We start from the raw sequence: 13784 nt of genomic DNA, 5'->3' as shown, positions 1-13784 counted from the left end.
ACAATATCTGAAATACATCTTATGGAAATGTTTGTTTGATGATTAACTTCAATAAAAAATAAATTACAAAAAAAAGAAAGCATTTAGTAGGTAGTGGGAGCTTATCCCCACTACTACCCCCGCTATGACAATCTTAAGGAATTCGCCCAGCTCTGAAGGGACCACCAGTTACTGAAAATTCACGCTCAAGTCTCTGCCCTAATTTGAAAATGTATCAGTCTCTAATCATTATTGTGGTTCCATCCTAGAAATCATAACCCAGCAGAATGGTTGGAGTGCTGTCATCACCTTGGGGATAATGGGCAATAATATCACCAATGTACATTTTTAATATTATGTTACAATTCCTACCCCAAGATTTTTTCGTAAAATAACTACAAAATGCCTCCAATCTGATCTGGGAACTCTAAACACAACTTTCTAATCACAGCCTGAATCAAAACAATTCCCATTGCTTGTATGAACACAGCTGCCAGAAAAATGTAGACATTAGTAAGAAGATTGTACTGAAGTCCAGAAGCCTTGTATTTACAAAGTCCTTTTCTTGGTGTAACAGCATAATTTTTTACTTTGAGGGGCCAAATACAAATTAAAATTTCCCACCCTACCATATTGTGCATTTTTTCAGTCTTGTTTGATGATGGTGGGAAAAATATTGCTCAAGCTATTTTGGTAACCTTCCAGTAACACTAACTCTTTCTGTCTTGTTGCAGTGGTGGAAATCCTTTCGCTACAGTCAAACTCCGACCAACAGTCACAAATGACCGATCGGCACCTCTTATCTAGTGCGTGCGGGTAACAAATGCAACTCCTGTACCAGATGTGAAATGGCAACCAACAGACGCTATTCTGAATTGACGTTATATATACAATCATGCCTTCCACACAAACTGCTGTCTCTACAGTTATCCTTGTAATATCAGTTATTTATGCTATTCAAATTAATTGTAAAGCCATTCTTATCTTAGATCATGGAGGAACGGATGCTATTACTCGTGAAAGATTTCAGCATTTACAGGGCTCTTGTTACTAGACATTTACTTGGGAAAGAAGTTGTTTTTATTAGGATTTAATCACTGCTTAAACGTGCTGTTGCCTTTCAAAATCCCACACTTCATGTTACCAGCTTGTTTAATCAAGCATTTATTCCATATAATGTTTAATAGTTAGTGAAAAATGTAAAAAAAAATCTTGTAAATGTATTACTCAGTGTTTTTGTTGAGGAATAAGACTCTGTGTGTGAGCTTTGAGTGCTCACACAGTATCAGACGCAGGCTCATTGTTTTTGAAATCGATGATCGGCTAGAGCATGTGTTTTTGGCATCAGTAATGGAAGCCATTTCAACAGGCTGTATCTATTCATTTTGTTTCTCTCAGGGATGTATGTGTTTTTTTAATCTTTCCCATTCTCTATTTCTTTCTTTTTTTTTTGAACCTTTCTCTCCTATTTACCGTCTTCCCAGCCTTTTTATTATTTATACCTAATTGGGAGCTGTTTATGAATGATGGGTACAAAATGACATGATAGATAGAATACAAAAGATATGATTGCTCCTTTTGTCTTTGATATAATTTTGCATTTTAATTTGTGTACATGCGGAACATTTTACGGATGAGCCTGAGGGGGAAGGCATTAATATGTTGTAGATCGTGGCAATTCTGACCCGAGGCTGACATTTTGCACGTCAAACCCAGTCAAAATTGATAGTGACCTATGCCAACTGTGAAGAGTTTCAGTCTCTTTCGGTTATGGATACTGATGGACTGGTGCGCTTTCCCAATGTTTTCTACTTGCATTTGAGTGGCACCTTGTATCCATCGCCGCTGTAAGTAGATGCACAGCCCCACACTTCCGAAACCGAAAATGTAGCAGCAGAGCCACTTGAAGTGCATTTTAAATGTATCAGCCAAAGATTAGTTGATTTAAAGTTCAGCATATTTAATAGGTTAGTGCTATCCATTTATTTCTGGAGTTGTGCCATAGAGATGATCCTCTTTTTAAAGTGATCTATGTGCACACATGTGCTTTGTGTTTACCTCATGGTTTGAGGGGCGTTCACAATAGTAGTCAAGACTCTATGTAGCAAATGGTAAAATCCCAATAAGTAATCTGAAGATGGTAGTGTTTCTTTACCTCTGGCTGCACTTCAATCCTCATATTCCTATTGGTTCACATCTTCAGGCATGTATTCTCCAGATTTATGGGAGTTTTCCCTTCTGCATGGAGTTGAAGCATTAGTCATTTTTTTAATCACTTTGTCACCTGTGTCACTTTGACTTCTGGGAGTGTTTTGCTTTGTAACTCTGAGACTAGTGGCAATGCTTAAGAAATGAACACCAAATATGGAAAAGATCAGAACAAAATTAACAGTTGTGCATTAGGACCCCACCACAACTCCTATGCCCAGTGGAGCAATTGGAATAGATTATGGTTGTTCAGAGTATTTTTGAAAGATGTAAAAATGAGACCTCGTTATGTAAATTAAAAAATCTTTGCATACAATAGTGCATTTTCCAAAGTGAACAAGGTGCAAAAGGCCCTTTCAATCGAGAATAAATCCTCCATTCATTTATCCTATTCTTAAGGACTCTTAACATTTTGACTTTTAAAAAAAAAATCCTTTTTCAAATGTGGCAACAGCCTGCATTTCCTCATTTTGAACTTTAGAGCTGTACATCTTGCTGTGGAGTTTAGTACTGTTGTTTCAGTACTTCTGATTTTCCATAAGGCAAGCATTGCATTAAGTTGTTCAATCTGCTCTTGTTGAAAGGGAGCTTTATGGCTGCCATTATCTTCCCCTTTCTCTATATATGCACACACCCCTCAACCCCACCTTCCCTCCCTCCCTCCACCCTCTCTCAACCCCGCTTCCTCTAGGCCCCAGAGATGGTGTGCATCAAATTCAGCCTAGGAAAACGCAAACAAAAGAACTGCAGACACTCAAACTAGGAAATAAATTTTATAAATTCTGGAAAGCAGCGGCAGGCCATGAATAGAATCCATGCCAAGAACAATGGACAGGAATGGGTAACGTTTTAGATCAGAGACCAGGCTCAGCAAGTCCTCACCTGAAACATTAACCTTCTCCACACATCCTACTTGGCCTGCTGAATGTTCTCAACATTTTCTGCTTTTTATTTCTAATCTGCACATTTGCCTCCGACCTGCATTCAATTGACATATTAACTTGATCAGTTTCTCTTTCTTTGGTTACTCAACTGCAATGAAACGTCAAGCGTAACTACCCTTGGCTCCATATACCTATCTCTACTTGAAGTGCTTTACCCAAAGATTCAATTCAGATGCAGGGAAGGGACCAGGACCTATTGCAAGTTTAACATTTAGATGGTAGATTATAGTTGCTGCACTGCAGTGATTTTTCTCTGTACTCTCATTACTTTTCATTCCTTTTACCACTTTCTGCTGTGTCAGTAATTCCCTGCATTTGTCAATGATAACATGTAGTTAATCTGTCATATGCATCTCTGAATTAGTCTGTCAAGGGCAATATTAGGTTAATCCTGGCTCAGGGCTCTGTCCTGCCTTGAAACAGCAATAAGTGGAAAACTAACACTACCATCTTCAGAGTAGAAGTGACAGAGACTAAGAACCAAAGTGTTTGTTACATATGTAATGCAATGAGATAAATCGAGTTCTAAATGTTTAACTTTACGTTACTGAAGAATCTGTATTGGAATTAAATTATATCCCTATACTGGGGAGTTTATGTAGGAAAGTTTGTCCATGATGAGATTAGCAATAAGAATTCAAATATCTATCTCCAGTGAAAATGCAATAAAAATGTGTACCATGCATTGTCTAGAGACGTTTACTGTATTATAGTATATTTTGCAGTGAGGATCTCAATTAAGCAAGATGATTTAATGTTGAATAAATGTGTGTGATGCCTCTATCTATTATCAACATCCTTGCCAGGTCCAAGCCACTGACCTGGCTGAAAAGACTCCCTCTTGTACAATGTTTGGGGAAACCAGATTTGTAAGTGTACTCTGGGTATTTCACAGTACATATTAGTTTTCTGTATGTTGTTTTTCTGACATTACAGTGACAGCACAGCTGCGTTATAACTTCAACTAGTTATAGGTTTATTAAATTCTAATTTTGTTCACCTGAATTCTGGTTCAGCTGTGAAAAATGCAAATGTTGTGAGAAGTCTATGCAACCATTTGCAACAACTGCAATAAGTTACTGATGCATGTTCCTAACTTTGTTTTCAAGCAGCCTCTGTCAAGACTAAAATCTTCTTAGCTATTGAGTTCAGCCAACAGCTTTAATATTCACCACACCATAAGTTAATAATACATGTAAGACTTTTGAGTTTCCTTTAAATATTGAGGTTTTGGCGAGGGTGCAGAAGAAGTTTACCAGGGTAGTGTCTACATTAGAGGGCATATGCTAAAATGAGAGCTTGGACAAACTGGAGTTGTTTTCCCTAGAGTGGTGAAGGCTGATAGAGCTTCATAAGATTGAGAGGCATAGATAGGGTAGACAGACTCCATAATTGAAATGTATAATACCAGAAGGCATGCATTTAAGTTGAGAGGGTGTAATTTCAAAGGAGATGTGAAGGTCAAGTTTTTTTTTACACAATGGTAGGTGCCTAGAATGCACTGCCTGGTGTGGTGATGAAGCAGTACAGGCACATTACTGTGCAGAAAAGGGAAGGAGATGAACATTGTGTAGGCAAAGGGTATTACTTAGGTTGGCCATTTGATTACTAATTTAAGTTGACCAGTACAAAGGGCCTGTTCCTGTGCTGCACAGTTCTATGTTCAGTCACTGGACCATTAATTTCACAAATGTCGGGGATTTACAGGCACAGCTTTCAATCATATCTGTAGGCCTGCTATGTACAGATTAGATCATAAAACACTGGAGTAGAACTCAGCTACTTGGCCCATTGTGTGCACTCTGCAATTAGTTGCATATTTGTCCAGAAAAATACAATAATTATTCAGCCAGTAATGAAGTTGCCAAATGAATGACTGCCCTCATTTTTGTTAATGAATGTATGGCTGAGATGGAATTAATTGGCTGGGTTTGTTCTTTTTAAGAAAAGTTTTAAAAGGAATTTAAGGGGATTTTTTAATTATTTAACAGAGAATGATAAATTTAACGCCGCCAGAAGAGGTGGTGGAATCAGATGCAATCATTTTGTTAAATACACATTTTGACAGATATGTAAATGGACAAGTTATAGGACGATACAGCGTTAGTAGGAGCAAATCAGAATCAAGTTTAATATCACTGGCATATGTCCTGAAATTTATTGTTTTGCAGCAGTATATTGCAACACATAATAATAAACAAAAACTAGAAATTATAATTAGAAAACAGATTTAAACTAAATAAGTAGTGCAAAAAGAGAGTGAGGTAGAGTACATGGATTCATTGTGTCCATTCACAATGGCATTAGTGTAGGGGGCAGAAAGGTCAACATAGATGTGCTGGGCTCAAGGACCTACTACTTTATTGTACAACTCTGACTCCATGACAATACAGTACACATTTTCTCTTTGACTAGTCACTGGGTATGCAGGGATCATGGTAAAGCCTGCAAGTGAAATACAGTTTGAGGCAGGAGGTGGCACGGTAGCGTAGTGGTTAGCACAACACTTTACTGTATCTGTGACCCGGGTTCAATTCCCACTGCTGTAAGGAGTTTATACGTTCTTGCTGTAATCCCATAGATTTCTCCGGGTGCCTTGGTTTCCTCCCTCAGTCTAAAGATGCACCATTTGGTAGGTTAATTGGTCATTGTAAGTTGTCCATTTATTTAAGCTAGGGTTAAATAGAGAGTACTGTGCAGTGTGGCTGAAAGGGCCTATAATGTGCTGCTTCTAAATGAATAAATGAATCTATTTTATCTATTCAACAAGTTATGCACCTCTGAATTGTGCTTACCAAAGACGGTTCAGGCCAAGTTTTGGATTTCAGCCTTTTGGCCTGGTGTTGGAAGCTTTTTTTTTCTACAAACATACCAACCTTTATTCAATCAAGAAATACAAACAAGAAGAGGGCTTAAGACCATAAGGCAGAAGCAGAATTAAGGCCATTTGGCCCATTGAGTCTGCCCCACCATTCAATCATTGCTGATCCTGAGCCCCATTCCCCACCCTTCTTCCATAACCTTTGAGGCTGTGTCCACTCGACAATCTATCAAGCTCTGCCTTTAATACACCCAATGACCTGGCCTCCACAGCTGCCTGTGGTAACAAAATACACAAATTCACCACCCTCTAGCTAAAGAAATTTATCTGCATCTGTTTTAAATGGATGCCTGTCTATCCTAAAGCTGTGACCTCTTGTCCTGGACTCCCTCACCATGGGAAACATACTTTCCACTTCTATTTTGTCTGGGCCTTTCAATATTTGAAAGGTTTCAATGACATCTCCCCACACCATCCTTCCAAATTCCATTGAGTACAGTCCCAGAAGCCATCAAATGTTCCTTGTATGATGAACTGTTCACTCCCGGAAACATCCTTGTGAACTGCCTATGGACCCTTTCCAATGCCAGCACATCTTTTCTTAGATGAGGAGGCCAAAACTGTTCACAATACTCAAAGTGGGGCCTCACCAGTGTCTTATAAAGCCTTAGCATCACATCCCTACTCTTGTATTCTAGACCTCTTAAAATGGACACTAATGTTGCATTTGCTTTCCTCACCAGCAATTCTACCTGTAAAGTAACCTTTAAGGTGTTCTGCACAAGGTCTCCCAAGTCCTTTTGCATCTCAGATTTTTGGGTTTTCTCCCCAATTTAGAAAATAGTCTGCACACTTATTTCTTCTACCAAAGTGCATAACCATTCATTTTCCAACATTGTATTTCATTTGCCATTTTCTTGCCCATTTTCTTAATCTGTCTAAGTCTTTCTGCAGTCTTGGTTCTTAAAACACTACCTGTCTCTCCACCATATCATTTGTAAACCTGGCAATAAAACCATCTATTCCATCATCTAAATCATTGATATACAGCATAAAAAGAAGCAGTCTCAACACTGACCCCTATTGAAAGCCACTAGTCACTGGCAGCCAACCAGAAAAGGATCCTTTTATTCCCACCAATCAGCCAATGTTCTAACTATGCCAGTAACTTCCCTGTAATACCATGGGTTCTTAACTTGATAAGCAGCCTCGTGGCACCTTGTCAAAGGCTTTCTGAAGTCAAAATATACAATATCTATTGCATCCCCTTTATCTATCCTATGTGTAATCTCAAAGAATTCCAACAAGTTTGTCAGGCAAGATTTTCCCTTAAGGAAACAATGCTGACTTTGTCCTTTCTCCTCCTGTGTCATCAAGTACTCCATAACCTCATCCTTAACAATTGACACTAACATCTTCCCAAACACTGAGGTCAGGCTAACTAATAATTTCCTATATGCTGCCTCCCTCCTCTCTTAGAGTGGAGTGACATTTGCAATTTTCTAGTCCTCCGGAACCATGCCAGAGTCCAATAATTTTTGAAAGATCATTACTAATGCCTCCAAAATCTCACAACCTTTCAGAACCCTAGTGTGCAGTTTATCTGGTCCAGGTGACTTGAGTACCTCTAGATCTTTTCAACTTTTTGAGCACCTTCTCCCTTGTAATAGTAACTGCACTCACTTCTCTTCCCTCACACCCTAAAACATCTGGCACAGTGAAGACTGATACAAAATACTCACTTAGTTCATCTGCCATCTCCTTGTCGCCCGGCCTCATTTTCTAGCATTTCTACACCCACTCTCATATCTCTTTTATTTTTCACATACTTGAAAAAATTTTTACTATCCACTTTGATATTGTTTGATACCTTGCTTCCATATTTTATCTTTTCATTCCTAATAAATTTTAGTTGTTCTCTGTAGGTTTTTTAAAGTTTCCCAATCCTGTATCTTCCTGCTAATTTTTGCTTGTTTGTATGCCCTTCTGCTTTTACACTAGCTTTGACTTGCCTTGTCAGCCATGTTTGTACTATTTTGCCATTTGAGTATTTTTTTGTTTTTGGAATACATCTATCCTGCACCTTCCTCATTTTTCCCAGAAACTCAAACCATTGCTGCTCTGCTGTCATCCCTGCCAGCATCTCCTTCCAATTTACTTTGGCCGACTCCTCTCGTATCACTGTATTCCTTTACTTCACTGCTACGTCAGACTTTACTTTCTCCCTATCAAATTTAAGAAAACTCAATAATATCGTGATCACTGCCTCCTAGGGGTTTTTTTTACCTTAGCTCCCTAATCGCCTCTGGTTCATTACATAACACCCAATCCAGTATAGCTTCCTGAGATCCATTTCCAACCTGATTTTCCCAATTCACCTTGCATGTTGAAATCTCCTATGGCTGTCAAAATGTTGCCCTTTTGATATGCCTTTTCTGTTTCCCATCGTAATCTCTGGTCTACATCCCAGTTATTGTTGGGAGGCCTATATATAACTGCCATAAGGTCCTTTTACAGTTGGAAGTTTCTGAACTCAGCTCACGAGGATTCAACATCTTCCAATTCTTTGGCATCAAATCATTAGAAAGATATGACATTCTTTACCAGCAGAGCCATCCCATCTCCTCTGCCTACCTTCCTTTCCTTCTGATACATGTGTAAGCTCCCAACTTCAACCATCCTTCAGCTGTAATTAAGTAATGGCCACATCATACCTGACAATCTGTGAAAGTGCAACAAGATCATCCATCTTATTTCTTACACTCTGTGCATTGAGATTCTAACAGTTTGAGTGCTGTATTTGCTATCCTTTTAGATTTTGCATCCCTTATGCACTGACACTCATCTGACTGGCTGCAATTTTCTGCCTGCCCTTCCTGATAGACTGCATGCTATGTTTGGTTTTTTACCATCTATCCTATAATGAGTCCCTTTGCCCCAGTTCCCACCCCCCTGCCAAATTAGTTTATCCCTCTCCAAAAGTTCTAACAAACCTGTCCGTGAAAATATTGGTCCCCCTCCAGTTCATGTGCAATCCATCAATTTTGTACAGGTTATGCCTCCCCCAGAAGAAATCCCAATGATCCAAGAACCTGAAGCCCTGCCCCCCCCCCACCCCCTGCACCAGCTTCTCAGCCACACATTTATCTACCAAATCATCCTGTCACCACCCTCACTGGCATGTTGCACAGGTAGCAATCCAGATATTACTACCCTGGAAATCCTGCTTCTCAGCTTTTTACCTAGATCCCTAAACTCTCTTCAGGACCTTTTTGCTTTTCCTTCCTCTGTCATTGGTACCAATATGTACCAAGACATCTGGTTGCTCTTCCTCCCCTTCTAAAATGCTGTGAATGTGATATTTAACCCTGTTGGCGATTTCAAATTAATATACAATCACTTTCATCTACAAAACACTCAGTTCCCTTGGGAGGGTAGACTGTTTGTAAATCCCCCACTGTACCCATAGTGATTGCATGTTCCCTTTCCAAGGACACCTGGGCATGAATGTAACTCTGGATGAGGAACAGGCACTGGTGTTAGAAACCAAAGCAGTCTACCATCAGTTGGAGCTAACACAGAGTTTAATATTGTAAACCACTATCTTGACTTTGGGCTGGCTTCAGGCAGAGCAGAACTATCCATCCTTTAAAAACTGGCTATTGCAGTAACTACTGTTCATGTGGTACAATTTGTGCCAAACATCTGCCATCAGTACAAACCAGATATGGTCTTGGACTTGAATTTATGAAAAAACATTTGACACCGGAGAATTAAAACTAATCCTTACAAAAACACAAAAGGGGAGGAGGAATATGCCATCAGCAGCCCCCCCCCAAAAAAAAGCTTACCCTAATATTCAATATGATGGCTGATCTAGCCTGATCTTAAATCCTCTTGTGTTCTGGTTGCCCACAACCTTCATACCCCAGTCTTTCTGATATTTATGTCTCCACCTTAAATACCTAAGACCATAAAACAGAGCAGATTTAGGCCATTCAACCCATTGAGTCTACTCTCCAATTCCATCATGGCTGATGTATTTTCCCTATCAATCCCATCATTCTGCATTCTCCTTGAAACCTTTGACGCCTTTACAAGTCAAGAACCTATCAACCACTGCTTTAAATATACCCAACATCTCATGATCTGGCACTCACCCCCCCCCCCCCCACGGGGCAAAGAATCCCAGAGATTTCTACGCGGCTCAGTTTTAAATGACTGGCTCCTTTGCCCCCTTGTTCATGACTCCCCCACTGGTGTAAACATCTCAAATCTACCCTTAGGACCTTAACTGTTTGAACAATGTCACCCTCATTTTTCTAAACTTCAGGGAATGCACACCAAAAAAAAAACCAAAAAGGGGAAACAGGGTATGAACAAGCTTTGTCTCTTTTTTAAACAGGCACAAAAAAATCTGCTTTTAAAAACAAAAAATGCTTATTTAAACATTATACAGGTCAATCACAGCCAGGACAGATAGATAGATATCTGATGGATAGGGGAATCAAGGGATATGGGGACAAGGCAGGGACTGGGTATTGATAGTGAATGATCATCCATGATCTCAGAATGGCGGTGCAGACTCAAGGGGCCGAATGGTCTACTTCTGCACCTATTGTCTATTGACACAACGCTGAATTGCTTCCAAACTCAGCTCTTCATTTTCTACACTTTTTAAACTAACTGCTGTGAAATTATATTAAAATATTCTTTCAAAATATTTCATTAACCAGTGAACAGATAGTCACAAACATTTAAAATCACAGCTGTTTATGTATAGAACACTTGAATGCTGTGTTCATAAATATTAAATCAGATCTGAAATTACCTGTACATGCAGAATTAAATGCTTGATGGTGCAGCATAGGCGCAGCCTATAGCAATAATCTTATGCAACGTCACTATTTGGACTCCTAGACTGAAACCAGTGAAGGAAGAACGTATGTAGTTTCCTATTATTTACTGCCTCCACATTGCTTGTTCATTCTAAGGGTATAGCGATCTAATTAACAGAAACACCTACCACCATTGAAACTGTATGAATAAAATAAATTTTGACATAATTCTTATGATGCTGCAGGACAGGAAAATTAGTGTCTCAGGCAAGTACTTAAGTTCTGTGCTATAAATATCAAAATGTAAACCCTAAAACAGAAATGTTAAGTTGGCTGTACTATTATTCACTGAGCTGGAAATTGAATGTGTATGGGATGTGAAATCAACCTGGTTGAATTCCAAGTTTCACTATGTATGGGTTAGGTTAAAAATTGATCCTGTGCATTTAGAGAGGCGGTCAAAGAGTAATAAGATTGAAAGCTTTTATTTTTTTTAAAAAGAAGTATTTTGAAGTTTCTCAGAGACTAACATCATCAAAATTGTATAGTTGCATGAGCAGCATTGATGAGGCTCTGTGATTAGCTGATTGTTTTTACTTGAACAAAGATGAAGCATTGCTTTCTCCTTTCCCATGACGGCATTTTCTACTCCATATGACGATTGATTGACCACAGTTAAAGGATGCAGAAATGCCTGAAGATGAGTCCATCTGGCTAAATTGACTTCTGTCATACTATAAGAGAGAAATTCGAAACACTATGATCTAACATTTTATATTTTCTCATTCAGGAAGCACTCTGATTATAGGTTCTGATACTATAAAGTTATTGCCTAATTGTATAAATTAAGATGGCAAAAAAGTGAAAAATGTATTGTAAATGTAGCCATGGACTTAAAAGTGCAATAATCTGAATCATTATAAACCAGTTTATTTTGAATAAAACTATAATTGTAAACATGTATTCTGTACTGAAGTGCATTTAAGACATTGAAAATCTCCCAACAGCAGTTTATAAATACTTATCCACATCCCCCCACCACTGGCTTCCATTTGGAGAACTATCAACAATTTAACTTCTGGACATGTGGGCGGCGTGTAGCATAACACTTTATGGAGCTGATAAGCCGGGTTCAATTCCACCACAGTCTGTAAGGAGTTTGTATGTTCTCCCTTTGAGTTTCCTCAGGGTCTCCATTTTCCTCGTACATTCCAAAGGTGCATGGGTCAGTAGGTAAATTGGCCACATTGGTGAAATTGAGCGGTGTGTGCTCATTGGGCGACTGGCCTGTTACCGTGCTGTATTTCTAAACAAAATAAAACAAACCAAAGGTGTACAAGTTAGGGTTATTAAGTTGCTGGGACCAGAGGCGTGACTACACTTGGTCATGGACACAAACGATACTTCTACTGTTATGTTTCAATACAAAAGAGCAGTAATCTTTTAAGATTTAAAGTTTACTAGCTTTTTTTTATATATTTACATAGTTCAGCTTTTCTGTATTTCACAGTGGGTGCTCCAATGAACCCAAAGCACTCCTTCATGTACTTCAATACCAAAACCTGTGGTCTAATCATAGAGCAGTTGAAGAAGAATTATTACTATGCCCTCTGGATCAAACAATAACTCTCCACCATTTCAGACAAAATAAGGGTGTAATCTACAGCGTATGTAATTTCATTGCCAATTTTTTCTCCCTGTATTGGAGTCAATGATAAATTTTGTCTGTGCAAGATGTTGTTGAGGATAAAGTATAGCTTTATTTGTCAAGTGTACATCAAAACAGTGAAATGTGTTGTTTGCGTCAATGACCAACACATTCCGAGCATGTGCTGCGGGCAGGCCCCAAGTGTCGCTATGCTTCCAGCACCAACACAGCACATCCACAATTTACTAACCCTAATCTGTACATCTTTGAAATGTGGCAGGAACCCAACGCACCCAGAGGAACCACACATGGTCACAGGGAGAGTGTACAAACTCCTTACTGACAGTGGTGGGAACTGAATCCTGATAGGTGATCGCCGGTGCTGTAAATGTGTAGTGCTAACTTACAGTGCTACAGAGCTGCTTGGACAACAATGGTTTGGAGACAGTATATACAAATCACTGCCTCACCTAGAAGAGTTGTTTAGGTCCCAGATAGTGGTGAAGGAGGTGGTGTTATACCACTCCCTCTTGGCTGCAGGGAAAAATGCCAGGAGACAGGAATGGGTGAGGAGGGATGAAAGATTTCTCAGGTCTGATGAAGTTTCTGTGGTTTCTGTTTGTTCCGAAAGCCAAGTTAGCAACACCCAATGTAGATTTGCACAACCAGTTTAACCTGCTACCTGTGGTAGCCACTGATTCCAGAGGTAGGAATGGGCGAGGCTACCTTGATTTATCTTTGATCTTGATCATCCCCATCATAATATATAGAACTTTTGGCCCATCAGTCACTTTTGACTCTGCCATTCAATAATGGCTGTTTTTTTCCCCAACTTATTCTCCAGCCTTCTCCAATTAAGAACCTATCAATCTCTGTCTTAAATATACCCAGTCACTTGGCCTCCATAGAGCAAAATGTAGTGGACTTGTTCTCTTCCATAAACTTAAATACAAAACAAGCTAACACACACAAAATGACCTTGCCAAGCTTTCGTCACTTCACACTGAGCCTCCGGAAAATCCAACGTATTTTCTGGCCGAGAAAGATCTCCAGCCGCGTCCTACTCCTAAAAGGACATGACCACAATTATCATGAGGAAAGGTTGGAGATGGATGGGACATGTGATGAGAAGAGAGGCCGACTCCATCATCAAGCAGCACTTCACTGGACCCCTGAAGAGCAGATAAAACAGCTTAGCACTACATGCAGAAACAGAAGTGAGAACCCTGAACCATACCTGTAGCACAATAAAGGTGGCAGCCAAGGACAGACTGAGAGGGAGGACCTTTATTGCTGCCCTAAATGCCAGTGGTGTTACAGGCAGTAACAAACTGATGCACAAAGTG

At 39.4% G+C, this 13784-nt stretch overlaps 1 protein-coding gene across 2 annotated transcripts in view; it reads left to right on the top strand.

Moving 5' to 3' along the window:
• The window catches only part of LOC132399073 (brain-specific angiogenesis inhibitor 1-associated protein 2-like protein 1), a 131961-nt gene extending 122207 nt beyond the window's left edge, over positions 1 to 9754 (top strand). For both annotated transcript variants that reach the window (XM_059979018.1, XM_059979017.1), the window contains one exon: positions 714 to 9754. Coding sequence is in view for 1 of the 2 variants with exons in the window: in XM_059979017.1 (XP_059835000.1) it covers positions 714 to 786 (73 nt within the window). In the remaining variant the exon portion in view is untranslated. The remainder of the gene's footprint in view (positions 1 to 713) is intronic.
• The last annotated feature ends 4030 nt before the right edge of the window (positions 9755 to 13784 follow it).

This window comes from Hypanus sabinus, chromosome 9 (assembly GCF_030144855.1).
Source record: "Hypanus sabinus isolate sHypSab1 chromosome 9, sHypSab1.hap1, whole genome shotgun sequence".
NCBI classification, from domain to species: domain Eukaryota; kingdom Metazoa; phylum Chordata; class Chondrichthyes; order Myliobatiformes; family Dasyatidae; genus Hypanus; species Hypanus sabinus.
The sequence above is the reverse complement of the archived record's forward strand: the minus strand, read 5'-3'. Positions and strand labels throughout refer to the sequence as shown.